We start from the raw sequence: 27,762 nt of genomic DNA, 5'->3' as shown, positions 1-27,762 counted from the left end.
GTTCAGGGGATCCCCCTGGAGCTGAGGGGAGGATTGGGATGGGGGACAGCCCGGATCCCCCTGAGCTGAAAGGGAGAATTTGGATGGGAGTAATCCTGGGGATCCCCCTGAGCTGAAGGGGAGGGTCTGGGGGGAGAACAACCGGAATCGCTGTGAGGGGAGGGGGATTAGGATGGGGGACAGCCTGGATTCCCCTGAGCTTGAGGGGTGGCTCTTGGGGAAAACAGCCGAGATCCCCCTGAACTGAGGGGGAGGATTGGGATGGGAGTAATCCAGGGGATTGGCCTGAGGGGGTATGGCCGGTACCCCCTGAGCTGAGGGGAGGCTCTGGGGGGAGAACAGCCGGGATCCCCCTGAGCTGAGGGGAGGATTGGGATGAGGGACAGCCGGGATCCCCCTGAGCTGAGGGGAGGATTGGGATGAGGGACAGCCGGGATCCCCCTGAGCTGAAGGGGAGCTCTAGAAGAAGCAGGGCAGGGATGGGATCAGGGTGCCACGGCCGGGACCCCCGACCGCCGCGGGTTCAGAGCTGCGGCTGGCCGGGCTCTGTGTGCTCCGGAGCCGCTGGGGTCTCACTCGGTGTGTCCCTCACCACAGAGCCGCCATGGCCCTGCCGGAGTGGCACATCGCCGTGAAGCTGGCGGAGCAGCCGCTGGCCCCCAAATCCATCCTGCGCCTGCCGGAGACCGAGCTGGGCGAGTGCCCGCTGGGCGGCTGCAGCATCTCGCACCTCAAGCAGCTCATCGCGGGCAAGCTGCAGGAATCCATGCCGGACCCCGAGCTCATCGGTGCGTGTCCCGCCGCTTGGGGACACCCTCGGCCCGTCCTCCCACCGCATCCTGCTGGCTGCTGCTGCTGGGGAGGGTTCGGTGTTCCTTCTCTGTTTGCTTGGGGTCACGGTGCTCCAGCCGCGGCAGTGCCCTTGGTAGGGAATATTTGGGCTTCCCACCGTCTCCGTGTCCTTGTGAGATGTCTCATGAGAACTGAGAGAGAGGTCAGCTCTTTCACAGGAGGTGATTCTGTCACCTCCTCCAGATGAGCTCTGTGATTTCCCTCCCGATTCTCGGCTCCATGGCTTCCCTGTGTTGTTCCCTAGCCAGCTGGAGCAGCTCCAGCTGCTCAATAACCCCCGGGGCTCTAAGCCACAGCCGGAGACCCTGAGCTCGTGGCACAGGTTTATCTTCAGGTGTTTCTCCCCCCAGACCTGATCTACTGTGGCCGGAAGCTGAGGGATGACCAGACGCTGGATTTTTATGGAATCCAGTCTGGCTCCACTGTCCATGTCCTGCGTAAATCCTGGCCTGAGCCTGACCAGAAACCAGGTGAGGAACGGTGGGGATTACCCTTTGGATTCTGCTTGGGATGTGCTTTATTAGGGGCTGAGGAACAGCTCTGGAGGTTCTCAGGGGAATGAATCCCCTTGTTTGGGAAGTCCCCACCTCTCCCAGCAGCACCTGGGTGTTAATTTCCTGCTGACAGAAGAGTTAAGGAATGAGCTGTGCAGCATGGAGAGGGATCATCCCTTCCTTAATTGCCTGTGATGCATTTTAGGGCATTGCCAGGCAATCTGGAGCAAAGCCCCAGGGATGAGCGAGCTGCTGTGTGCTCCTGCTGTGCCTGACTGTACAAAAAAGAGGAATTGGAGTTGGCATTCCTGTAATGGCACGTGTGGGAGGATATTCCTGGCTATTTTTATGATCTGAGAGTGCAGCAAGTCGTTACTCTGCAGTGACTGCACCCAATCCAAGGCTGTTAAAGGATCCCTGTTGCAGTGTGGAAGCCTCAGTGGGATGTGAAATGGCTCTGGGGGCTGACAGAGGCTGAGCTGTGTTTTGTTGTGGCGTTTTTTCCCCTCAGAGCCCGTGGATAAGGTGGCAGCAGTCCGGGAATTCCGTGTCCTGCACACTGCCCTGCACAGCAGCCCTGCCTACAGAGATGCTGTGAGTGCTCTGCTCCTGGGGGGGAAATTCAGCTGTCCCCTCCCTCTGGGGACAATCCCACGGTGGGTGACATTCCTGATCTGCTCTGCTTTCCCTGGCAGGTCTTCAAGATGCTGGGAAACAAGGAATCCCTGGATCAGATCATTGTGGCTACTCCCGGCCTCAGCAGTGACCCCGTGGCTCTGGGTGAGTGTGGCTGTGTTGGATTCCTCAGGGGGGAAGGGAGACACCCAAATCTAGGTTGAATTCCTCCTGATAGGGATAAGGGAGAGTAAAATAAAAACAAAAAAAACCCTGGTTTTTGTCTCTTTTTGTACCATGAGAGTCAATGACTGCTCAGGTGTCAGTTGTGCTCCATTGGTGATGTCTGGGATGGATCCTGGCTTCAGGAGGGTCAGGGAAAGGAGGGATGGATGATTTCTCCTGGGGGATGGATCCTGGCTTCAGGAGGGTCAGGGAAAGGAGGGATGGATGATTTCTCCTGGGGGATGGATCCTGGCTTCAGGAGGGTCAGGGAACAGGGGGGATGGATCCTGGCTTCAGGAGGATTAAGAAAAGGAGGGATGGAGCTCTCTCTCTGCTGCAAAGTGCTATGAAGTGGTTTATTAAATCCAGCCTGTTCTGGGATGGTGGCAGCGTGAGGCAGATGGAATTTGGGATGCTACCAAATGGCTCATTAAATCCAGCCTGTTCTGGGATGGTGCCAGTCCGAGGCAGGTGGAATTTGGGAAGCAGTCACAGCCTGGCTGCAGGGAGTTGGGGGCCCTTGAGGTGGAGCACCCACAGGATCTGGTGGAAAAAAGCCAAAACAAGTCCCTTGGGTGTGTGGCTGTGACCTAGAGCCTTTCCAGGAGCACAAAGGCTTCAAAGGAACAATGGCAGTATTTGTGGTGTTTACTCATGAGTCACTTCCTGAAAAACAATTCCTATTTGTCCCTGTGGCTTTTGTGTGACTGGCTCCTGTTTGCTGTATCCTGTCTCACTGGGTTTCCTGGTCTTTTCCAGGAGTTCTGCAGGACAAGGATCTGTTTTCCGTGTTTGCAGACCCAAATATGCTGGACACGTAAGTTCCCCGAGTGACTTAGCAGTGTCCCCAGTGTCACCTGGGTGGGACACCCCTCCCTGAGCAGCAGGAAGCAGGGATCCACCAGCTGGGTTAGTGCAGGGGGTGCCTGGGGGGAGGCAGGGCCACCATCACCTCCACATTGGGGTTCACACCTGGAGGGAGCTGCTCAGCCAGAGAGCAACATGGGAAAGCCAGCATGGGTCCAGAAGGATCCTTGGAGAACCAGAGAAAGGTCCAGTGTGGGTCCAGAAGGATCCTTGGAGAACCAGAGAAAGGTCCAGTGTGGGTCCAGAAGGATCCTTGGAGAACCAGAGAAAGGTCCAAGATGGGTTGAGAAAGATCCAAGGCCAGGTCCAACATGGATCCAGAAGGATTCTTGGAGAACCAAGGAAAGATCCCAGATGGATTCAGAAGGATCCAAGGCCAGGTCTCCAGGGTGGATCCAGAAGGATCCTTGGTGAATCAAGCCATGTCCAAAATGGATACAGAAGGATCCCTGGAGAATCAAGGAAATATCCAACATGGGTCCAGAAGGATCCAAGCCCAGGTCTCCAATGTGGACTCAGAAGGATCCTTGGAGAGCCAAGGCCAGGTCCCAGATGGATCCAGAAGGATCCCTGGAGAACCAAGGCGTGCCCAGGATGGATCCAGAGGGGTCCCTGGAGAACCAAGGCGTGCCCAGGATGGATCCAGAGGGGTCCCTGGAGAACCAAGGCGTGCCCAGGATGGATCCAGAGGGATCCCTGGAGAGCCAAGGCGTGCCCAGGATGGATCCAGAGGGATCCTGGCTGCCTGGAGGAGTCTGTGCAGGCAGCTGGGGCAGTGGTGATGGTGGCTGTGCCCCGGGTGGCTCAGGGCTGGTTCCTGGCCTGCCCTGTGCCCTCCCTGAGCTGTGCCCGTTTGTGCCCAGGTTGATCCCAGCTCACCCTGCCCTGGTGAATGCCATCGTGCTGGTGCTGCACTCAGTGGCTGGCAGCACCCCCCTGCCAGCCCCAGACACATCCTCACGGGCCATGGCCTTGGGCTCCTACCGGGACATGCCAGGTATGCCCACCTGGAGGGGAGCTCAGTGCTGAGCCCTGGCTGCTCAGCCAAAACCTCCACAGCATTCTCACCTGCTTCCCAATCCCTGCTGCTTTGCCACATCCTTTTGTCCCCCTTTCTGCTGCAGGTGGCTTTCTCTTTGAGGGGCTCTCTGATGATGAAGATGACTTCCACCAGGTAAGCAGCCACCTCTTTTTAGGGTTTAATTTGTAGCCCTGAGACTCCCAAGCTCTTTCCTTCCCTGTCTGGTGAACAGCACGAGCTGCTGTGGCTCCCCAGGGGGATGTGGAGACAAAAACATATTGATCCTGGCTGCTTGCACGCTGTTCAGGAGAGGGTTTTCCTCAGTGCTCAACACACAACAGGAAAATGGAGCAGAGGAAACGCTCCAAAGTGGAGCATGGGAATGTTTATCCTGCCTTTCTGCACCCTTCCTCTCCATAGGACAAAGGGGAATGAAAAGAAAAACTGGATATTTGGTTCCAACGTGCTTGTCAACAGGCAATTATTTTGTTCCAGGCTGATATCACCCTGGTTTGGGGCTGGTGGACGAGAGGTTGAAAGCTTTGCTGCCAGTTTCCACAGCTGACTTGGTGGAAAAAGAGCACATCCCGCTCTGGCATGTTTGTCTCTCAGAATTTCCACCCTTGGGAGCTTTGGGGATGGTAGGGCAGGGATCTGTGGTTTGTCTGGGCCACAGACACCGAGGTCACAGCTGGCTTTTTCCTCTTCCCTCCATGCAGAGCACGAGGTCCACCCCTTCCAGCAGCACATCGGGCTCACGCCCGGCCTCGCTGGGCTACGCGGGGGCGGCGGGGCCCCGGCCCATCACCCAGAGCGAGCTGGCCACGGCCCTGGCCCTGGCCAGCACACCTGAGAGCAGCTCCCACACACCCACCCCGGGCACACAGGTAACAGGCAGCAGCAGGACAGGTCGGGACTGGCGCTGCTGAGTCTGTATTCCATCGGGGAGGAGTTCCCCGGGTGATCCCAATTCCCTCGGGGAGGAGTTCCCTGTGAGATCCCACACCTGGCTCTGCATTCCCCCATGCAAATCCACGTGATCCGTATCTCCCCCATGCTCCCAGCACCCAGGGGACAGCCAGCCCAGCCTGGCTCAGCTCTGGGGACCCTTCCCTTCGGGATTGAGGTGTTGTTGTGCTTCCTGTGATCCTGATCCCTTCCCTCCTCTTAGGGCCACTCCTCCGGGACGTCCCCGATGTCCTCCAGTGTCCAGTCAGGGACACCCATCACCAATGACCTGTTCAGCCAGGCTCTCCAGCACGCCCTGCAGGCCTCAGGGCAGCCCAGCCTCCAGGTCAGTGCCCCCCTGGAATCCTGCATCCCACTGGGATCTCCCAGCTGCCTTCTGGGGTGGGACATTCAGCTGCAAGGGCCATCACTGATGTCTTTTTTTTTTTTTTTTTTTTTTTTACCTAAAAACTGGGGCCAGACAAAATCAAGGCAATAAAAATCTTTTTTTTATATATATTTATTGAAGGGCCTTTAGGTATGTTTTGGGCAGATGAAGGTCCCCCAAGGGATCCACCCAAAAAGGGACAATGTGTCATAGGTTTTCACACTTTTATATGTTTGGTCTACTTGTAGATTGGGGGTTAATATCCCAATTACAGCTTGAAGTTGTTTACCTCAAGTTTGCTCCCTCCCAACTCACTTTTGTTTACATTTCTCAATGCCTGAGGCAGAGAGGTGTCCTTGATTCCCAGGCCTAGATAGGAATTGTTGTGTCTGACCAAAATGGGAAAACAGCAGCTCATGCTCTGTTTGGAGTTCAGTTACACACTAAAGAATCGCAGGATTACAAATACAGGAAAAACATAATGCCTCAGGATTTTAGCTTTTATCACAGACACTCCAAAGGGCTGGGGTGGAAGTGGGATGGAGGAGGGGTAGGTCTGGGGTTTTTGCAGCATGTCTGAGCTGTTTGCACGGGAGCTGGGATTTCTCACAGCAGCCTGACCTTCTCCTCTTTGCTGTGAGCAGAGCCAGTGGCAGCCCCAGCTGCAGCAGCTGCGAGATATGGGAATCCACGACGACGAGCTGAGCCTGAGGGCCCTGCAGGCCACGGGGGGGGACATCCAGGCTGCCCTGGAGCTCATCTTCGCCGGGGGGGCCCCCTAAATCTTCCTGCTGGGCTGGTGAGTTGTGCTGAGGCAGCAGCTGGGCTGGTTCTTGGCTTGTTCTCCTTTGGGGGAGCACCGAGGGCAGCTCCAGATCCTCTCTCCAACCTCCTCAGGACACGGAGAAGGGAAGAGGTGCTGGAGATGTGACCCTTCCAGATGTGCAGTGTTTTATCTGTCCCCACGCTCTGCCTGTCGTTTCAATCCCGGATTAAACGGACCCTGGGCAGTTCCCTGCCTGCTGTGTGGGTTGTGCTCTGTCCCGGCTTGTGCTGCAGATGCCACCAGGATCTGCAGTGGAACTGCAGGAAAAGCCGTGCCTCGGTGGGAGGTGGTGGTTTCAGCCGAGGGCCGGCGGTTCACGGCCACCACGAGGTGACAATGACAAAGAAATCAGAGCACAAGGGCTGCAGAGCTTGGAGAAGTGACACAGCCTGCAGCAAAAAAAAAAAAAAAAAAAATTCCTGGGTGCCACCACGTGCCGGGGCTGCAAAGCCAATTAACGGCGCTTGCCTGTAATTGCAATCAGTGGGAAGAGCGAAAAGCCAGGCCTGGAGCTGGGCCTAGCGTCACTCCCAGTGCACAGGGAAGGCTTTAACGAGGCGTGAAAACGCGAGCTGCGAGCAGAGCTCGCTCTCCTGCCTCACCTCCAGGCTGCCCTTTAATCCCCCTGCGAGCTCTGCGATGCTCTGTGATCCCATCCCGGCTTGTTCTCTGCACTGATAGGTTTAATCCTGGCGAGAGGATTGATGCCCGAGGGAGGGGAGGAGAGGAGGGGCTGGTTTTGTGCCCCAGGCTGCTGCAGATAAGATGTGATGGACACCAGTGGCTTTCCTGACACCCTGCAGGCTCGCTGCCCTCTGCACTGCACGCACACCACAGCACTGATTGATTGATTAATCCCTGGCTTTGCAGGGGCAGGACAGAGCATTTGCACAGAGCCCTGCTGGCAGCCCCAATCCTCCAGGATAACCGTGGATTAGGCTCCTGCCCAAAGCTGGGAAACACTTGCAGGCTGTCCTGGACACCATGTCCAGTTTGCCTTCCTGCACCACCTGAATTCTCAATTTAGGCCTCGTTGCTGTCCCAAAATGCTGGTTTTTTCATCACTCCCGGGCTATTTGATCCCCCTGTTGACCCACGTTTGGCATGAAGCCGTTTTCACTGCTATTTCTGCTTCCTCACACCCCCGGAGAGCTGAGAACTGCCTGGATTTTTTGGGTTGGAAGTGACTTTTCCCTGATTTCCTTCCCTAACCAGCAAAGCTTGGCTGGGAGCAGCATGTCAGGCACATTCCCCTGGCTGCACTGGCTGCAGCAGAGGAGAAGTTGGCAGGAACTGCAGGGATGGGGGGAGAGGCTCTGCATGGCTCTGCTGTGCTGCTGCAGCTCCTGCAGCATTGGGGGAGTGCTGAGGGGGCTGGGAGTGGCTCTGCAGCCACCCCGGGGCTGCACATTCCTGCTCCCAGCCTCCCATGGAATCCGTGCTGCCACTGGGAGTGATGCTCAAGGGCACGGAGAAGCAGAACAGCGAGGAAAGGCTTGAAAAATACAGGGTTAGGTTGTGGATTTGGCAGCTGAAAGACAATTTTATGGGTTTTTTGAGTGAAAACCCTGATAGAGTGGAATTTGAGCACACCATTCCTTTCCCCCTCTGCTATGAAAAAAAATCAAAGATCAGTTGGTAGAAGTAAAAATTACAGGCAGGGGAAAAAAAAAATCTTACAGTGTTGAATTTTAGGGAAGGATGTTTGTAAACCAAATACTTAGTTCTAAATGTCACAGTAAAAAAAAATGTTCTCTCTAAATTTCCCTGGAATCGTTGACCATGTCTGACTTGTGGATGCTGGGAGTTGAGCTGACCTAAACCTCCTAAAAGTAAAGAATTTTTAAATCCAAAAATTGAGCATTTTGAATGCTGTGAGTGGGGAAGAGAAATGACATTTTACACCAGCATTTCAAAAGCTCCAGTTGTCCATGTATATGTTGGCCTTGTTATATACAGGTACATCCATATTTGTAAACAGAAATATTTCTGTGTTTAATGGGGTTTCTAAGTGCTAAATTATACAGAAAGAAACGAGTTAACTTCCCAGGGTTTGGAACAGAAAATCCTGTCTTCTTTAGTTAGGTTGGACACCAGGGAGGAATTGTTCCCTCTGAGGATGAGGAGGGTGCCCAGAGAAGCTGTTCCAGGATCCCTGGCACTGTCCCAGGCCTGGTGGGAGGTGGAAAAAGATGGGATGGGATGGATTTAGGGTCACTAATAATGAACAGCAAAAAAACTGCTGCTCCTTGTGCTCCATCCCTGGCACCTCCCACGTTTGGAGCAGCTTTGGGTCTCAGCTCATCCCATTCCTGCCCCTGTTCCTGTTCCCACCACACTCCCAGCACCCCTGGCTGGGCTTTACTGGGAGCAGACTGGAAAGGGTTGGCTGACCCTGGAAGAGCAGCAGGCCAGGCCAGTTCCCCCACAGGACCTTCTGTTTGTGACATCAAAGAGCAGCTCTTGGGCTGTGACAGCAGGGATGGATGGATGGATGGGATGGGATGGGAGCAGCTGCTTTTCCTGCCCCTCTTTTCCATAATCCTGTTTTTTATCCTGCTGCTGGACACCTGGAGGGGGTGGAGGTTTGGCAGGGCCCTGCACCGTGTGTGCTCTGCTTTTCTGGGGACATTTTTGTCTCATTTTGGGCTGATTTGTGCTCTGCTTTTCTGGAAACTTCTTTCTCCCCATCTCTCATTTTGGGCTGATTTGTGCTCTGCTTTTCTAGATCCCTTTTTTCTTCTTATCTCTCATTTTAGTTGATTTATGTTCTGCTTTTCTGGAAACCTTTTTCCTTATCTCTCATTTTGGGTTTATTTGTGCTGTGCTTTTCTAGATCCTTTTTTCTCCCCATCTCTCATTTTGGGCTGATTTGTCTCTGTTGCTTAATTTTCCAGCAAAAAAAAAGGTGGAATGGAGGTGGAGCAGAATCTCCCAGGTGGCTTTTGCAGTGCCTCAACCAATTTTGGACAGATTTCCATGGGATCATCTCTCTTGCTTTCCCAGCCTGACAAGCTCTGGGTATTCCCAGTTTGTCCCAGTCACATCCTGGGCTCCTCCCTGGCACATAAATTCCAGAAAATCAGTCAAGGTGACTTTCCCTGCTGCTCCAGGATTTGTTGGGCAGGTACATCCAGCAGGAATTTATCTGGCACAGCCTTTGCCCATTATTTTTCTTTTTTTTTTTTTTTTTTTTTTTTGCAGAGGGCTCAGTGGTTTCCTGGCTGCTTCCAGCTTTGTCCTTGTAGGAAAAGCCCAGAACACATCAAAAATTCGAGTTTTTCTTGCTTTTCCAGCTCTGTGCTGGTTCAGGGAGCTGAGAGCCAAAGGAAGAGGGGACAGAGGTGTCCTTGGCAATGAGGACATTTGGGTTTTACTCTTTCTTGGGGGAACTTTGGAGAAAGGAGCAAAGTTTTGCTGCTGGGACAGCTGATGAGGTGAGAGCACAGGGACAGGGCAGGTGACACATCCCAGTGACCCTGTGGGGTTTGCTGCCTCTCCTGGCATGAATCACCATTTTCCTGCTAGCAGTGACAAAAAAAGGAGCTCTGATTTCAGCCCTCAAAGCCCATTTAAGGTCACAGAGTTGATCCACATGGTCCACCAAAAAAAAAACCAGGCAACTATTTTAATTTGGTGAAAGCAGAAATGGGCTGAAAAATGTCACCCTGTGAGATTATTTCTATTTCCTTCTGTTCCCTTTTATATTTATAGTGTTCTAATATTCAGAAACGTGTCCCAAAATCCCTTTGAGAGGGTTTTCCCCCCCTCTATCTCTGAAATAAATGCTGATTTAAGAGCATTAAAGAATTAATTCAGGTGTTGAGTTGGAGCTGTGGGGGTTTCACTCCAGGAGCCATAAAAGCATCAGAGGGGAGCCAGAGTTTGGTTTTTTTTTTCCTTCAAGGGCCAAAGAACAGAGACTGGAGCAGGGTGAGCAGAGAAAAAACCCACTCCTAAGAGATTTGCTGGCTGGCAGAGGCTGGGGGTTTTCAGAGCTGGGTGTGGGGTGTTGGGAACAGATCCCACCCCAGATTTTTTTCCTTGAGCTGGTAAATCTGTGGCCTCTGTGTCACCCCTGGGTGGTGGCCCCAGGTCCCAAGGCTGTGCAGCAGCTGTGGGAATGTGGCACCTCCTGGCTCCCAGTAAAGCTTTGAGGGTTCCTTTTGGAACCCCACTGGGGCACGAGGAGGTGACAAGGACAGGGCAACCAGGAACATCATTGTCCCCTGATGTCACTGAGACAGGAGGGGTGGGTTCCTTTTGGGGTGCACTGGCACAGGAGGAGGTGACAAGGACAAGGCAGCCAGCAAGGACACTGTCCCCTGATGTCCCTGGAGCAGGAGCAGTAGGTTCCTTTTGGTTTTGATGTCCCTGGGACAGGAGGAGGTGACAATGACAGCCAGGGGAGCAGGCCAGCCAGCAAGGACACTGTCCCGTGATGTCACTGGGACAGCAGGAGTTGGTTCCTTCTGGGGTGCCTGTGGCCACTGGGGCACGAGGAGGTGACAAGGACAGAGCAACCAGCAAGGACATTGTCCCTTATTGTCACTGGGACAGGAGGGGCCAGCCTGGCACACCCCGAGCATTTCTCTCCACGGGGCAGGATTTGGTTGTTGCTGAATGATTTGGTTGCAGGATGATTTGGTTGTTGCAGGATGATTTGTTTATTGCTGGGTGATTTGGTTGCAGGATGATTTAGTTGTTACAGGATGATTTGTTTATAGCTGGGTGATTTGGTTGCAGGATTATTTAGTTGTTACAGGATGATTTGTTTATAGCTGGGTGATTTGGTTGTTGCAGGATGATTTGGTTGGTGCTGGCTTTGTTGGCTGCTGCAGGGCAGGATCCCTTCCAGGAGGGGTTTGCCTGGCTGGCATTGAACCCTGTGACCCCAAAGGATTCTCAGTTTCACAGCATTGAATCACCCGCAGTCCTGCCAGCTGCTGTCTGCTCTGATGAGTTCCCAGCTGTTTGTTCTCCCCCCTCCCCGTTCCTCATTCCCATTTTCCTCCCTCATCCCCAATCCCTGTCCCAAAGGGGTCCTGTGGCACCGGGCTGGCCCCATAACAGGTGACAGGCAGGCCAGGAAGGACAGATGGGACACAGGAAGAAAGAGGAGCTCTTCTCTCGTCCAAAAACAACACAAAGGATCTCCTGCTGGAAGAGATGGAGAGCTGCTCGTGTTGATGGCCTGATCCCAGTGTCACCGCTGTCCCTGCGTGTCACCACACCCGGGGGTGGCTCTCAGTGGGAAGGAGGAGCAGGACCCAGCCCTTTTCCCTCGTCTCTTCCTTCCTGGCGAGACAGACACCACTGCTGGAAGTGCTCCAAGGTCATGGGGCAGGAGTTTGCATTTCCTCAGCAGCTCAGGGTCTGTGAGCTTGGGTTAGCTCTGGTATTTTTCCCAGCAGTTTCTCGAGAGCCAGGTGTGTTTGTTTCGATTCCTTGCAGAAGAATGCAGGCTGAAATTCCAGCTGCTCCTTTGCACAGGGGTCAAACTTTAACCACGTGTGTGCAGGAGGATTTGGTGGCTCTGCTGGGGCTGATAAAAAAGGGAGGTTGTCATCTCGTTTAGGGGATGGATGGTGGTGCTGGACCCTCCCTGGGGATTCCAGAGCTGCTGTGGGATGTGGGAGTCCTGTTTTGGGGAGTCTGAGACGTGGCCATTCCCATGCCAGTGCTGCCCTGGAATGCAGAGGAGCACAGGGGCAGGGAAAGAAGGATCAGGAATTGCAGAGCAGTCTGACCTGGCAGGGAGATGGGAGCTGACAGTGCAGCTCTCGTGATGGCAGTGTGGCTGAACAGAGCCACCCATTCCTGCTCCTTCTGTCCTTCTAACCTCATTTAATTGGGTGAGACTCCACACTGGGTTTTATTTCGTCTGCCTGAAGCTGCTGGCACTCCTGCCTCGTTTCCTGCCCCACCAGGGAGTCCCCTCTGAGGATGTGACACCTTCAGGTGATGCTCCTGTGCCTCCCAGGGGGGTTTGGTGACCAGGGTGGGCTGTGGCTGTGGCCAGTCCTCAGGCAGGAGCTGTGACCAGTAAATCACGTGGTGACACTGGCCTGGAAAGGCCTGGGCCAGCCCCTGGGCTTTCCTTTGGAGGCACAGCAAGAAGGGGAGTCCCAGGCTGGGCTTTTGTGCTGCTCTCAAAATCACTGAGTGCAAATCAGCTTGGTCACAAGTTCCCTTCTGGCCAAATGTCCTGGGAAATCTCATGGTGGGGGCACGAGGCTCCTCCAGCCCTTTCCCGAGTGGTTTGCAAAGCCCTGGGGGTGGCTCTGAGCACGTCTGGGCCCCTTTGGTGGCACTCCTGCCGTGCTGTCCTCCGGCAGAACCCGGGGGGGTCTTGTGCCAACTCATCAGAGCCCCCAGACTCCATCCAGCTTGAAGAGATGAGCCAGGAGAGCTGGGAACCCCCAAACTCTGCAGGGCTCTGGCCTTGGGGACGGCTGGTTGAGGTTTTTTGTTTGCTGCCTGCCAGGAACATGAGGTGGAGGGGTAAATTTGGGCGTGGAGAGCAGAAAATGCAGCAGCTGATGAAGGATCTGCTCTGCTCTCTTCCCTCCACACTCTGTCAGCTGGGGAATGAAGGGGCTGTCAGCACCAAGAGGAGCTGTGAGGGGAATTGCACTGATTCCCACTCCAAGCCCAGCCTCAGCAGCCAGCTCCTTCCCAAAAAGAGGAATGGCAGCTCTGATCTTCCAAAAGTTCTGTCCCAACCTCCCAGGCCATCAGGTTTAGCACAGGATTTTTCCAGCTCTGGGCCAAAACGTGCAGCATTGCCAATCTTACCTGGGCAAGGGATCATGGAAAAGGGGGATGAGGAGCACAAACATGTTTTGTCCAGCTCTGGCAGTGGCTGGGTGTGTCACCCCTGCTTTGTGGCACGGCAAAGGTCCTACCTGGCTTAGCCAGGGACTAAGATTTCTCTTTTTTTGGTTCTTCCAAGGGTCACATTCCTGGCCGGGGCCGAGGGAAGGTGACAGATCTGTTTTTGGGGATGAAGTCATCACGATGCTGCTCGGGTGCCAAGTGCAATCCGAGCTCTCCGGGTTGCCTGGGCCACAAAACATTCAGTTTGTGATGAATAAAAACTGTTCTTCTTGGGGAAAAAAAATCTGTGCTTCTGACAAGATTCCTGGGGGAGGCTGCCTCCTGATCCGTGCTGGAAGCGAGGCGCATGATCTGGGAGAAAGCTGCTCACGAGTTGTGCTGGGGAAGTTCTGATCCCGCAGTGGAGCAGATGGAAAATTCTGCAGGAAAGGGCTGAGCTGCTGCCTAAAATCCAATTCCATGTGGTCCCGAGTTAACAAACTGAACCTCGGAGCTCCTTCCTCACTTTGGGAAGCGTGTTCTTCATTCCAACACCTCCTGCAAACCTGGGAATGAGCTGTGCTGCACTGAAGGGTTGGGTTTTCCTGGGCCCCGTGTTCCCACATCCTGCCCATCTCCTGGAATCGCTTTCCCAGGCAATGAGCTCGTGGTTCTGGCAGTCAGGGCTGGCTGCTCTCATGGGTTTTAGGGAGGAATCCTTCCCTGTGAAATGCTCCAGGATGGGCTTGGAGGTGTTGGACCCCGAGCCAGTCTGGGATCCTCCAAACACTCCTAAAATCATGAGGGAGCTCGAGGCTGGATTTCACTGCGAGTGGAACAAAAATCCCCAACCTCAGAGCCCCCAGCTGCTGGGTAGGGGTGAAAGAAGAAAACTCCTTCTTTTCAGGAGTGCTTTTTGGGAAGAAAACTCAATTTTTTTCCCTGATAACGGGGTCTGGCAGCTCGGCGAGCAAACATGGACCTGCACCTGCCCCCGGGGCAGGTCGGGGTGAGCTCGGAGCGCTTCAGGGCTGGGAATCACCGAGCGTGTGTCTTCCCCCTCTAATTACCCCCTGTAATTACCCTCTGTAATTACCCCGGCAGCTGCACGGCCGAAGAGGAAGATGAACCCCCCGACACACCAAGAAGCGCCGGGAAATCCCTGCGGTTCCTGCAAATTCACCATTAGCCGGCTCATTAATTTATTTTTTTGCTTCCTTCAGCGTGCCCCCCTTGCCCTGGCCCCGCTCGTCCCTGCAGGAGCGGAGCTTCAATCGCGACTTTAAAGGGCGCAGCTGCGAATCGTTCCCGGTGGGCTTCTCCCATTCCGGTCACGTCCCAGCTCGCTCTCCGTGCTCGGAATGCCCCGCTCCTCTCATTAACACAAAGGCTCCCGGCCCTGCCCGGGGCCACCTTCGGGACGAGGAGGTGACAATTTTGGGACAAGGGCTGTGCCACGCGCGGGGTGTCCTTTGGCGGAGCGGCCGCATCATCGAGGTTCGGGGTGGTCGGGCAGGGCTCGCCTTCCTCCCGCATCCGCTCGGGGATGTCACGTCCCTTTCGGGACAGGGGTTGTGACAAGTGGGTGGCCTTCGGAGTGGCCTTTCCGCAGCTGCTTCTGGATCCAGCTGTTCCGCTCCCGCCACCGGCTGCATTCCGCTGTCACACCGCCCCCCTCTCTGCCCCTATTTTCAGCCCTATTTCCGTTCTCTTTTTCCCATTTCACTCTTCCCAACCTTTATTTCCCCTCGTCAGCCCCCATGGGAAGTTCTTTACAAACCTCGGGTGACAAAACCGCCGACCCTCGCACCTTCCTCTCACCGAGGGGAAGGGAAAAAAAAAACCCAAAAAAAGACCCCAAAATCCCCCATAAAAGCCGCACGGACGGAGAGCCGGAGCTCAGGTGTTAACGCTGAGCGGCTGCAGTGTTTTACTCCTCTCCAGTGGTGATGAGCCAGGGCCCGCCCTCCTCCGCGTATTGGTTGCTTCCGCTCTGCCTTTTTGTACGCGGGGAAGATGCAGCTGTCAGTCCGCTCGGCTCCTCATCCCGGCTCGCTCCCGGACTAGCAATGGGCAGGAGGAGCTTGCCCCTTGCCCTCCTGCTGGCCCTGTGGCTCGGCCAGCTGGGTGCATGGGCAGAGAGGCGCCCCAAGGTGAACCCCAGGATCATCGCGGCTCCCCAAGGTGAGTCCCGGGCTGCGCCCTCGGGATGCGGCTGCTCCCCGCGCCGGCTCCTTCCTACCTGGGTCTCGTCCTTTGAGCAGAGTCGGGTTATTTTTATTTCTTTTGTGTCCTCCGGGAGGCTTTTGGCTCTCCTTAAACGCCTGCTGGCTTTTAATTGGATTTCTAGACCGTTCTTTCTTTTTAATGTTTTAAAAGCATTTTCCTACGAGATGGGGGACATTAAAGGCTGTCGAAAAGCTTTTTTTTCCCCCCCTCTCAGCTGGGTGTATCAAAGCTGTCAAAAAGCTCTGAGGCCGCCACAGGACACATTTCCTAACTCGCAGCTCTCCAGAAAAGAGAAGTATATTTACATAGTTAATGCGTAGTTTAACTCGCCCTGCTCGCTGCAGATGAATTTGGAGAGTAAACATTTGCCGAGGACCTCTGGTGCCGGGGAAAAAATATACAAACGGCACGTAAGGACTTTGTAACCGCAGTGGATGTCGGCAAAGCCGAACAAAGAAATGTTTTCAAGGCTCCGAGCCTGTTGTGTCGGCGCTGGTTTTATCCCGAGTTTTGGGCTGAATCCCCTCCAGGCTGGTTGGAACAAAGACCCCGTTGGTTTTGCCGGGCGGGCTCTGCAGCACAAGGGCTCCTCTGTGCTCCCCGTTCCCTGGAACTTCCGAGCACGCCCATTCCCATCGTTTTGTTCCTGTGCCATCTGTTATCCCCCGCTGGCATTCTCGGTGCCCTTCCCCGGGCTGGCAGAGCTGGTGGCAGTGTGCGCGGCTCGGGGGTGGCCTCTGCTGTCACCTTGTCACACACAAAGGGGAGAAAAGGCACCGGCACGCCGGGCAGGGGGGGCTGCTCCGCTATGGCGTCACCGGTGCTGGCTGCGGGAAAAGGGAGCGGGACGGGAGCTGCTGCTCCAGGGAGATCCCCCCCGCTCCCGACAGCGGTGGGGGTTGGAAATTGAGGGGGAAAAAGGGATGGAGTGGCCGATGGCCACCTGTGTGTCCCTGTGCGATGCTGTCGCTTGTCCCTCAGTCTGTCACCGAAACCTATTAGGACACTTCACCTGCTCGGCTTGTCTGTGCTGTCATTATTCCGGCAGGGCGCGGGGTAGCGAGCCGTGCCTTATTTGTCAGCTCCTTGATGTCACCTCTACCCTCCCAGAGTTGGGCTGTGGATGAAAGGAGGAAGAAGAGGAGGAGGAGGGTGAAGAAACAGCCCAAGGGCCGCTGCTGTGGCCGAGGAGCCTCGCTGAACTTCCCCATGGCCCGGGCTCTCTGAAAGCTCAGCATGTTCAGCTCTCAGCACGTGGCTGCTGCAGCTGCAGCCCCGCTCCCAGCTTGTCCCTTGTCCCTGTCCGTGTGGCAGGGATGCAGCCGCAGGGCTGATTTTCAGCTCTGTCCCTCGTTGCTGGGGGTGGAGAGCAGCGTTCCGGGCCGGCTGCTGCGTTTGCAGTGCTGCAGGGCTGGCCCAGGGCTCTGCGGGAGCTGGCAGCTCTCCCCTAATTCAATTTCTTACCCCGCGCCAGCAGCAGGTGATGCGGCTCGGCAAAGGCACCTCCAAGTGCTCCAGCCTTGAGGAGGGCCAGGGTGTGGATTTTTGGGGCTGGGCACAGCCCGATCCCTCCCTCCTTCCCTGCCTGCAGCGCAGGAAATTGGGCAAAGCTGCGGTTGCTTTTCCATCCCTTAGCCTCGCTCCCCTCTCCAGCACCGTGCCCGGTCAGTCTGTGATACCAAAAGTCTCAATTCCACTGGTTTGCGGTGGATTTGGTGACACCTGGAGCTTCCCTGGCTCCACCAAACCCTGCCCTCCCTGCAGGTCCCTGAGCCTTTTTGCCCCTCAGTTCCCAGCAAGAAATAGGTGAGGGGACGTGAAGAACTGGGTCAAAATGTAGCGAGGCCGAGGTGGCTCCACACCTGCAGACAAAGGAACGCCACGGGGCTGTCCTGGTGCTCGGAGCTCCTGGATTTACAATCGCCACCACTTTGGAGCCGTGCGTTCTGCAGCCCTCATAGGTGGGCACTCCTGGGCGTGCAGGATTCCTCCGTGTCTCTCAGCCCGGAGCAAAGCTCGGCTCCACATCGCTGCTGGCAGCGCCTCGAGTCATTTTTCGTCTCCCGGTCACTGCCCTTCCCCAGGAACGCCGAGTTCCTCCGAGCTGAGGCTCTCGGGGCAGTGCTATCCATCATCCCTTCCCTCCTCATCCTCCTCTGGATTTTTTTTTTGTCCCCTGCCCGGGAAGCCGGGCTGTACTTTGGCAAGGGTGCGGCCGCCTCTCACACTTTCACTGCCACATCCCGCGTATCCCGGGGGTGGCAGCGGAGGGGACACCCAGCCCGGGCTGTCTCCTGACCGGAAAGTCACCGAGCATCGCAAAACGCTGAGCGTGGCACGGAGCCCGCGGCCTTTGCAGCGCAGCCTGGGCTGGAGCTGCTGCCACACTCAGGAATTCGTCCCTGCTCAGCCACACGTGCACAAATCCGAGGAGAACTCGGATGTTCTCCTCGGCACCGCGGGGCGGGATGGGCTCTGGCTGTTTAATTACTCCCAGCTCATTAACAGGTGAGCTGGAAAGCCGCAGGGAGCAGGTTCTGAGATAAGCGGGTTCCCCAGGGAATAGCAGGATTATCCACTTGACCCTTGGCTGCCTCTCGGCGGGGTGAGCTGGTTCCAGCCCGCCCCGGGGTACAGCGAGCTTTTGGAATGGCACTTCTGGGAATCGGCCTGGGCTGCCTGGAACAGCTCCTGGCTTTTGCTATGCTTGGCTGCCTGCTTGCCTGGGAGAGCTGTGTCAGCAAGGCTGGCCCGGAGCTCTCCGTGCCCTGGCACACTGGGGCTGGGTGTCCCCAGAACCTTCCGGAAACAGCAGCACAAGGGCTTGGGGCAAGGGACGGAGGGACAGGACACGGGGAATGGTTTCCCACTGTTAGTGGGCAGGGATGGAGGGGATACTGGGATGGAATTCCTGCTCGCGATGGAATTCCCAGAGAAGCTGTGGCTGCCCCTGCATCCCTGGAAATGCCCAAGGCCAAGCTGGACAGAGCTTGGAGCTACCTGGAGCAGTGGAATGTGTCCCTGCCCATGAGGATGAGATGATCCTTAGGGTCCTCATCCCTTCCTGTTATGGCAAACGAGGGATTTCTGGTGCCAGCAGCAGCTTTTCCCCTCAGTGACAGCATCTCTGGGTTTTTTTTTTGTGGTCCCATGGTGTGAAACATCTTGGTAGGACACTTTCTCACGAAGCTCTCTCGGAGCATCACCATTTCCAGGAGAAAGCTGCTCGCTTTCCCAGCAGTGCTATTTTCTCCTTTTTCACAGGGTTGGGCGATGCTGGGAGCTGAAAATGTTAGTTGGGAAAGAAAAAAAAAAAAAAAAAGGAAAAAAAAGAAAAAAGAAATATGTTTTGCTGTGCGCAGATTGAAAAAGAAGAAAAGCAAACCAAACAAATGGAGTGAATCACAGGCACCTCCTGTTGTAAGAGCACGACACAAAATCAACAACAGGGCATGACTGGTGGAAGTTGTGGCTGGAAAAGGGAGCAGGATGCCAATTCCTGACCAAGCTCCCAGCTCTGCACCAGCCAATTTGGGGACGGAACTGCTGAAAACGGGCCTGGGAAGGTGTTCTGTGGGTGATGCAGTGCCTTAAATGGGACAAACTAAATTTAAACCCGAGTGCTTGAGCACAAACTAAAATCTAAGCTTGAGCAAGAAATAAATTTAAGTACAAGGTGCTTTTTAGGGCAAATCTCGCATCCAGAAAAAGGGTTGGGAGGTGAGTGAGGAAGGGAAATGGGTTCCAGCCACCTCCAGCCTGTGGCTATTCCGGGCTGCTCCAAAAATAGGGCTGCTGCTTCCTCCTGCTGCTGGGCACCCTCTTCCTGGCAGCCCCAGCTCTGTGGAAGCAGCTGCCGAAATTTAGATGTGGGGACAGGTTTGGGTGCTAAATCCCGCCCTTAGCGACAGCTCTGCTGCTGTCACTGTCCCCTCCTGGGCAGAACTGATTCCACAGCTCGTTATCTGCTAGGGTCAGGTATTCCTCTCGGGAAATGTGGGAAGAACCAGGCACCGCCAGTTTCGGTAGTTGTGGGAATTTCCATGAGGAGTTCACGCCCAGTCCCAGCCAGGCACCTGCAGTCAGGCTGTTCTGTTGCAGTTTTGGGAGGTCAAATTCCTGCCCCCGGCGCTTTCCAAGGCTGGGAATGCGACTCCCGAATCCCGTGTCTGGCTGCTGGGAGGTCCGCGGGCACACTGGGGGTGCTGGGGAGGGCTCCGTGGCATTCCCTGGCACAAACCCGGGGTGTCCCGGGGCTGGCACCCACCTGGAGCTCACGGCAGGTGTGGCAGCAGCAGCAGGAGGAGAGTGGGAGGGCAGGGCGGGGCCATCCCTGATCCCACTGGGAAGGGCACAGTGGGACTATTCCCAATCCCATTGGGAAGGGCACGATGGGGCCATTCCTGATCCCACTCAGATCCTTCCTGATCCTGCCACGAAGGGCACAGTGAGGCCATTCCCAATCCCTCTGGGAAGGGCACATCATGATCCTTCCCAATCCCTCTGGGATCCTTCCTAACCCCTCTGGGATCCTTCCTGATCCCACTGGGAAGGGCACAGTGGGACCATCCCTGATCCCACTGGGATCCTTCCTGATCCCACTGGGAATAGCACAACAGGATCCTTCCCAATCCTACTGGGAAGAGCACAGCAGGGGCATTCCTAATCCCACTCAGATCCTTCTTGATCCCTCTGGGATCCTTCCCGATCCTTCCCTGCCAGGAAGGGCCTGTGCTGCACACACCTCACCTTTATCCACAGGGATAAAACCTCTGGATCCTCCCACTTGGAACCTCCCTGGAGTGGCCGTGCCCTGGGCAGTGAGACCCTGCCCGGGAAGGATTTTCCAGCTGTGGGCAGCTGGGATAGGGGAGTGCATGGAGCGGGGTTGTTGTGCTGGAGCTGCTCGGGGCAGTTTTTACCCCCTGGGAAACCTTTCCTGGGAAATCAATGCCTGGAACTGACTTTGCTGGGTTGGGAGGGGCTCCCTGGATCCCGCCGAATCCATCCTTTGTTGTGTTGACACAACATCCAGCAGTGCTTGTGCCATTGTTCTGCTGGCCGCGGGATAAAATTCCATAATCACAGGCAGGAGCTGGGAAGCGGCACAGCCTGGGACCGCCACTGCGGAGCGGAACCTTTGGAAAGTGGCAAAACCCGGTTCTAAATTTAGTCCCTGCAGCTATGGGAGGCTCGGCACCGGGGCAGCCGGGAATGCCGGACCTGCAGGATGGCAGAAATGCACGGAATCAAAGGCTCCGGCCTCGCCTTGCAGCTCCAGTGCTGCATAATTATGGGGGGAGCGAGAGTGGGGCCGCGTTAGTATTCATGGAATTGCTGCCCAGCCCAATCCAGGCAGGGATTTGGTGTTTGAGAAGGAGAATTCCAGCTTTCCTGGAGCGTGGGGCTTTGAATCCAGGGCTTGTTCCCCGCGGGATGCAGGTTAGGGGTCTCTTTTGTTGCTCGCTGAGTGGGTGTTTGGGATCGATTCCAGCTCCGGCTGAGAGCGGGGATATCAGCAGCACAGCTCCCAGCAGAGCTTTCGGGATCCCAAATCCCCAAAGCCTGGCAGCTCAGTTACCAAACCAAAAGGAGGGTTTTTTTGTTGTTTTTTTTTTTTGTTTTTTTTTTCCTCCCCCATCCCGTTCCTGCCCCCCAGGCGCTCCCAGAAATAGCTCGGGAGTGCTTGACGTGCCAGGATATTTCCTTGCGGAGCGTGCCTCTGAAAAAGCGCATTTGAGTGCTCCGAGAGCGCTCTGCTGGGCATCGCGATCGCGCAGGGGCCGCCGGCTTTTGTGGGATGGATTATCCCTGTTAATGCGGGCTCCATTGTCTGCCCGGCTCCGGAAAAGCTGGGAAGGGCAGGGATCTCTCCAGGGCACAGCCAGCACCCCGGGAATGCGGGAACAGCGGGGGAAAAGAGCCAGGGAAAAACGGGGTGGGGGCAGATGGGGTGGAAAAGCCGCCCTGGGAGAGGATTTTGGTGTTGGCCCTTCCCCTGGTGTCCCAATTTCTTTGCAGTGGGATGGAATTTGGGGATTGTTTTGGGGACCGAGGGGATTTGCCTTCATTCCATACATGGGACGTGTTTCAGCTGTAGAGGAGGACCCCGTCCATCTCCCACTCCCCTCCAAATGGCTCCTGAGCCAAAGAAACCATCTCTGCTTTGGCTCTGTTGGATCATTTGGGGGATTGCCAGATGATTTGAGGTGGGGAGAGGGGTGGTCTGGTCTCCAGGAGCAAACCCAAGATCTTTTTGGAGAGCTGCTGTGTTTAAAACCAGGGAAGCTGTGGCAGAGGGTGACCTTTAAACCCCACCTCTCTCTGTCACCAGGGGATCAGCTGAGTAGCTGATCTGTCCTGAACATAAAGCACGACTTTATGGGGAAGCAAATCAAAGAGAAGAGGGGAAAAAAAAGAGGGAAAAGGAATGAAGGTAGATGTTCCTGGACAGACCTGTGAGCTGGGGACCACCCCCCTTTCTCCATCACCTGAACCCCTGGCCAGCATCACTCTGGGTTCTGCCCTCCTAGAGGGGGTTAAATCCTTCTGGGGGGCTTAATTAGCTCCAGGACAAATTGGGGAGCAAAAGCTGGGACAAGAACCGAGCCTTGTTGGAAAGGGAAAAGCGAGGTGGGGGCAGCTGGGAATGCTGGGGTGGAAAAGCCGCGCTGGGGGAGGATTTTGGTGTTTGCCCTTCCCTCGGAGGGGAGCTCGGAGGAGCTGGGGAGGCAGAGATGGGATGAGAAGAGAGAAGACGGAGCTCTCCTGGCGCGTTGCTCATCTCCAAAGGATGTGATGAGTGTGATCTCTCTCAGGGGGATGAGAAACTCCCGGGGCCGCGCCTTGCCGGAATCTCGGAGTGAGACAGAGGCGTGAACGGCTGCTGGGGCCTTTCACACCTCTTCTTTCTGGGGGTTTTCCGTCAACTCCTTAGTGGGGTTTTAGGGCTGTGTGCCCCCCCAGTCCCTCTGCCCCCGCCTGTGCTGGTTCGGAGTGAGCAGTTGGAACTTTCCCCAGCTGGAAAATGGGAAGGAAAGCAACCCACAGCCCCCAACCCCTGCTTTGAGAACCGCAGGACGGAGGGAACGGGGAAAATTCCACTCAGAGCTTTTACCCAGGCCGGGCTGATGGGAAAGCACTTTGGAAAAACATTAAAGTGCTTCTTCCTGGGATGCAGGAATGCCCGAGCGGGGAGACGCCGTGACCGCAGCATCGCTGCCGTACCTGGCCCCTGCCCTGCCCCGGCAGGCTGGGCTGCCTTTGGAATACCGAGAATTCCAGCTCTGGATAGGATGGCACGGAATGACTCATTTCAACCACAAGCGTTCTCAGCCCTCCGGCTCCCTGATTTCCCTGTGGTTACTGCGCTGCAAAGAGACAGAAAGGACAGCAACACACACGGATTTCTTTAGGGAAAAAAGGCCAATTTATTGTACAGCCAGCCCGGATTTAAAGTGTGTCAGTGCAGCCAGGACAGGACAGGAGCTCATCGGACAATTGGGAAAAACATCCTTGGGACAGCACCTCAGGATGTGTCCCACGGGAAAGACACCAGGGGTTAATGTTGGTGATGAATTCCACTCTGTTTGTCACCGTGTTCTCACCCTGCGAGACTCCTCCCTAACTGAAGCTGCAGTCAGCTTGTCAGCCTGGGAATGGAGCTGAGAGTCAGGAGAAATCCAGGCCTGAAAAGGAATTTCCAAGCTGTGATTCCCCGGCTCTCTAAATGTGTGTGTCCACATTTCCCCAGGAGTTTTGGGGGGTCCCCGCTCCTTTTGGGGACAGGGGAGGGCAGGACAGCAGTGCCACGCTCCAGTGAGCTCCAGGCTGAGCAGGAGGGGCACGGGGAGGGAGTGAAAGAGGGCCCAGGATGGTTTTGGGACACGGAGGAAGCTCCTGGGGGGGATGGGACAGAAACCTGGGGGTGTCGCTTCTGCTCCTCTCCTTCTGCTTTCCTTGAGAAATGACTCAGGTCGGGGCACGGGACAAGCCGAAACACAGCGGGGCTGCCCTGGGGTGATCCCTCAGCTTTTCCAGCCTCTCCTTCTCCAGAGGGGTGTCCGAGGGACCCTCTGGGGACACGGACCCTGCTCCTGCAGTGCAGCCCCGCCAGAGGCCGGGGGCGGGAGGGAACAGTGAGGGGGAAGTGGCCTCCACGCCTTTCTCGCCTCTTGGGTTTCTCTTTCACCTCCTTCTCGAAAACCTCGTTTACCCGAAATATGTGTCACTTTTCACGAGGTGTGGTGGCGGTGGTGGCAGCGCTCTGGAACCTTGCAGCCACAACCTTTCAATTATTCCGTGGCACGTCAGTGCAAACCTGCTCAAAATGCCCCCAAAATTCCTCCTGAAATGCCTCATTTACAGTCAGACCGTTCCTATAAAAAGCCCCGTTGCTGCAGGCTCTGTCCCAGGAGCCTCCCAGGCTGCCCGAGGCATCCATCCCATGGGAACGGGACACTCCTGTCCCCGCTGTGCCCCCTCCCCGGTGTCACACTGTTCCCTCGTGTCACTTTGTTCCCTTGGAGCAAAGTCACGCTGGAAGGAAAACTTAGCACAGCAGCTCCTTGGAGACATATTTCCTCTTCCTGAAATGCCTCAATTTGGGAATTTATAGATCGTCTAAAAAAAAAAAAAAAAAAAAGAAAAAGAGAGAGAAAGAGAGAGAGAGTGAGAGAGAGAAAACGCAGCTTTGGCTTCTTGCTGGCATCCGTGGTGGAGCTGGGGAGGAGGGAGGGAGGCACTAAAAGGGTGGGAGCGGATCCAGCCCTGCTCCGGGGATGGAGGGGACCCTGGCAGCGCTGTGGGGTGTCCCTGTCCCCCTGGGGATGCTGCCGGCAGATGGAGGGAAGGAGGGAAATCCGGGGCTTGTCCCGCTGGCCCGGCCGCAGGGAATGACGAAACTCCAGCTGCAGTGCGGAGTTTTGGGAGCTGAGGTGTGGGAACTCATGCGTGACTCAGGAAGTGGCCCTGAATCACATTCCTGGGACAACTGGGAAGCGGAAGAGGGACAGGCATCAGTGTCACCGCATCCCGGCGGCTCCCGACTCATATCCCAGCAGATGTGAAGAGCCCGCTCTGACTCAGAGCCGGGATGAGATCGCAGGTGACATGCGGGGACACTCCCACGTTCCCAGCCCTCGAGTCACTTCCCTCCCGTCACTGAGGTCGAAATCCCGATGAGGATGTGGAAAGGAATCCGAGCTGCGCAGGGTTTGGAGCTGTGAGCGGTGGCGGAGCAGGTGGCAGTGCCATCGGGGCCACCGCGAGTGACAGCGCTGCCACGCGTCACAGCGACAATTCCCGGGGGCTCGGCTGCGCTGCCAGGGCTCGGCACGGTGCCCGTGCTAATCCCGATTTTCCATGTGCCGCGTGTCCCCCCGGCCTGCGACAGCCACGGGAGAGTCCGGGATGGCACAGCTCAGCCGAGGGGCCGGGTGGGAGAGGGAGATTCCAGGGACAGGAAATTCTAGGGGAGCACAATTCCAGGGAGAGGGCAATTCTAGGGGAGCACAATTCCAGGAGTGTACAATTCCAGGGAGCAGGCAGACTCCCTACCCAGCTCTCCCACCCGATATTCCCAGATAATTCCCACTTGGAAGGAGTTTATGGGTGGAAAATGAAATCTCTGCCTCGTACCCACCCCAGCTCCCCAAACCCCAGCAGCTTCTGCTCCAATCCCGCTTCCACTTCCATTCGTGCCGAGCTTTATTTCAGTTCCCGATTTTAACCCGTCAGAACCATCACCTCCAGCCGCATTCCCGCAGAATTCCCGCAGAATTCCTACAGAATTCCCCCCTCTCGGAGCCGGGAGCGGTGCGAGCCGGTGACTCAGGAGTGTCTAGGCTGCGGGAGCCGCTGCCAGCCGGGAATGCTGGAGCGAGCAGAGGGAAGGCGGAGCTGACTCAGCCCCAGCCGGGCTGGGGGATGGAATTTGCCGGGAGAGGCTGCAGCCCACGCTGCCCCTGTGCTTCGGAGATGGGAACAGCCGGCTCCGGGATGCTCCAGGATGCTCTGGGATGCTCCCTGATGCTCCTGGGTGTTCTGGGATGCTCCCGGATGTTTTGGGATGCTCTGGGATGCTCCAGGATGTTCCCGGATCCTCCTGGATGCTCTGGGGTGCTCTGGGATGCTTCCAGATGTTCCCGGATGTTCCCGGATGTTCCCGGATGTTCTGGAACGCTCTGGGATGCACTGGGACGATCTGGGATGCTCTGAGATGCTCCTGGATGTTCTGGGATGCTCCTGGATGTTTTGGGATGCTCCGGGATGCTCTCTGATGCTTCTGGGTGTTCTGGGATGTTCTGGGATGCTCTGGGATGCTCTGGGATGCTCCAGGATGCTCTAGGATGTTCTGGGACGATCTGGGATGCTCCGGGATTCTCTGGGAAGCTCCTAGATGTTCCTGGATGTTCTGGAATGCTCTGGGATGCTCCGGGATGTTTTGGGATGCTCCCTGATGCTTCTGGGTGTTCTGAGATGCTCCGGGATGCTCTGGGATGTTCTGGGATGCTCAAGGATGCTCCCGAATGTTCCCAGATGCTCTGGAATGCTCTGGGATGATCCCGGATGCTCCTGGATGCTCTGGGATGCTCCAGATTGCTCCTAGATGTTCTGGGATGCTCCCGGATCCTTCGGGGTGCTCTGGGATGCTCCTAGATGTTCCCGGATGTTCCTGGATATTCTGGGATGCTCTGGGATGCTCCTGGATGTTTTGGGATGCTCTGGGATGCTCATGGATGTTCCCGGATGCTCCACGATGCTCCGGTGCTTCCCAAGAGGCTCCACAAGGAGCCGCTCGTTGTGTCCTGATGGAAAGCAGGATTGTTCCCTTCTCTCCATGGCATTCGGAGCCTTTCCCTTCCCTTCTCTCCCCGGTTCGATGTTCCCGCTCCCCTTCCCTCTGGCGCGCAGCCCTGCCGAGCACAAAGCCGCCCTTTCTCCCATTCAGGCGGCCCGAGCGGGGACATTTCCAGGGACAGTGGTGCCATTGATGTCGCCAAACGCCGGGCAGAGGGGCTCGGCGGGGTCAGCCAGGCTCTGGGAATGAGCCCTGTGTCCTCTGGAGCCCCGGGCTTGGATTTGGGAGCGGGGGTGATGGCAGGGCCAGGCCTCCCAAGGGCACGAGCCTTTCTTTGCAGTGGCAAAAGCAGCTGCGGGTTTGCCAGGAGAGATGTCCCGTCCTTTGGGGACACAATGGGACACGGCCCCGTCCCTGGCAGTGTCCCAGGCCAGGCTGGACGGGGCTCGGAGCACCCTGGGACAGTGGAAAGCGCCCCTGCCCTTGGCACAGAGTGGAACGGGATGAGCTTTAGGGTCTCTCCCAGTCCCAACAATTCCACGATTTCATGGTGCTGTGCCTCCTCATCCTCACTTCAAACCCCAGAGCTGCAATTTGGGGTGCAGGATTGCTCCCTCACCCTTCCAGGAGAGAAAGGGATCAAACCCTTCCCTAATCCAAGCTGCTGCAGGGCTTAGGACCAGTTTTGCGGGGCTTAGGACCAGTTTTGCAGGACTTGGGACCAGCTTTGCAGGACTTGGGACCAGTTCTCCAGAGCAGAGGGAGCCAGGAGCCGCTGCTGGAAGCGTTTGGAGCCCGGCTGCCAGCGCAGGGAGCCCAGCCCGGGCTCTCTGGAGGGTCTCTGGCTGGCAGAGCTGTTCCCTCCCTCGGCTCCCGGAGTGATTCACGGCTGTCCCTGGGGAGCTGCAGGATAAACAACAACCTCGGCGCCCGCCAAACGATTGTTTAGGGCTGGTTTGTTTTGGGCTCAGCAGCTTGGCAGGGCTCAGGGAGAGCCCCCAAAGGAGCCCCAGGGCAGCAGGAGAGAAGTGTGGAAGAGGAAGAGCAGCTGAGTTTGGAGATTTGCCTGCATTAGCAGTAATTTAGGGGCTGGAGGTTTCCAACAGGGGTCAAGTTTGGTGAGGTCTGGGCGGATCAGCTTGAGGCGTGGTGGTGGTGGGGTCACAGCATTTTAGGGGCTCCCCAGGAGTGGGGTTTTTGGGAAGGAATAGGCTGGGAAGGGGATTCTTCCTCTCCTGGCCAGGCTGAGACAGAATTATCCTGGAAGATTCTGTGCCGGCTCCTCCAGCTCGGGCTCAGAGGTTTCTCAGAGCCCTTGGGCACAGGGAAGGGCTGGGGGCAGGCAGGGACCGGGATCAGTGGGGCTGAGGGTCCCAGGGGAAGGACACAGGGAACTGTCCCCTCATTGTATCCCCACAGCCCGACCCAAACCAGCCCGGGGAGTTCTGGCACCTTCCCCAAGCCCTGCTGGGAAAACTCCGCTTGTTTTTAGGGACGAGGGACCCCGAGGAGGAGGCAATAACCCCACAAACCCGGCGGGGATTCAGCCCCGGTGACCTCTGAGGCGGCTCGGGGCTGGGCAGTGCCAAGTGCCAGCCCTCCAAACATTGAGAGCCACGCGCCGCTGATTAATGAATTAATTAATTACCCGGCGGTGCCGCCTGCCAGGCGCTCCCC

General features: G+C 56.3%; 2 protein-coding genes and 1 long non-coding RNA gene across 5 annotated transcripts in view; 2 read left to right on the top strand and 1 right to left on the bottom strand.

Annotated features, from left to right (window-relative positions):
* The window catches only part of UBL7 (ubiquitin like 7), a 13,747-nt gene extending 388 nt beyond the window's left edge, over positions 1 to 13,359 (top strand). The window contains exons 2-12 of one of the 3 annotated variants that reach the window (XM_088172316.1): positions 598 to 788; positions 1,203 to 1,322; positions 1,858 to 1,940; positions 2,042 to 2,126; positions 2,946 to 3,003; positions 3,917 to 4,050; positions 4,178 to 4,227; positions 4,794 to 4,961; positions 5,246 to 5,368; positions 6,055 to 6,209; positions 13,192 to 13,359. In XM_088172316.1, coding sequence (XP_088028442.1) covers positions 605 to 788; positions 1,203 to 1,322; positions 1,858 to 1,940; positions 2,042 to 2,126; positions 2,946 to 3,003; positions 3,917 to 4,050; positions 4,178 to 4,227; positions 4,794 to 4,961; positions 5,246 to 5,368; positions 6,055 to 6,192 — 1,143 coding nt within the window. In that variant the 5' untranslated portion in view covers positions 598 to 604 and the 3' untranslated portion in view covers positions 6,193 to 6,209; positions 13,192 to 13,359. Of the gene's footprint in view, positions 1 to 597; positions 789 to 1,202; positions 1,323 to 1,857; positions 1,941 to 2,041; positions 2,127 to 2,945; positions 3,004 to 3,916; positions 4,051 to 4,177; positions 4,228 to 4,793; positions 4,962 to 5,245; positions 5,369 to 6,054; positions 6,429 to 13,191 lie in introns of those variants that run through there. The other 2 variants (XM_088172315.1, XM_014889259.2) reach the window with 2 other exon arrangements.
* A 1,274-nt stretch (positions 13,360 to 14,633) lies between these two features.
* The window catches only part of SEMA7A (semaphorin 7A (JohnMiltonHagen blood group)), a 30,071-nt gene continuing 16,942 nt past the window's right edge, over positions 14,634 to 27,762 (top strand). Inside the window, exon 1 of the mRNA XM_014889276.2 lies at positions 14,634 to 15,239. Coding sequence (XP_014744762.2) covers positions 15,005 to 15,239 — 235 coding nt within the window. The 5' untranslated portion in view covers positions 14,634 to 15,004. The remainder of the gene's footprint in view (positions 15,240 to 27,762) is intronic.
* On the bottom strand, positions 23,197 to 26,167 carry LOC148222212 (uncharacterized). The gene is made up of 2 exons (XR_015806453.1): positions 24,928 to 26,167; positions 23,197 to 23,906 (listed from the first exon to the last, which is right to left on the bottom strand). It is a non-coding gene; the product is annotated as an uncharacterized LOC148222212 (long non-coding RNA).

Source organism: Sturnus vulgaris, chromosome 13, assembly GCF_052056855.1.
Source record: "Sturnus vulgaris isolate bStuVul1 chromosome 13, bStuVul1.hap1, whole genome shotgun sequence".
Taxonomy (NCBI): Eukaryota; Metazoa; Chordata; class Aves; order Passeriformes; family Sturnidae; genus Sturnus; species Sturnus vulgaris.
This window is presented reverse-complemented; position numbering and strand designations above follow the sequence as displayed.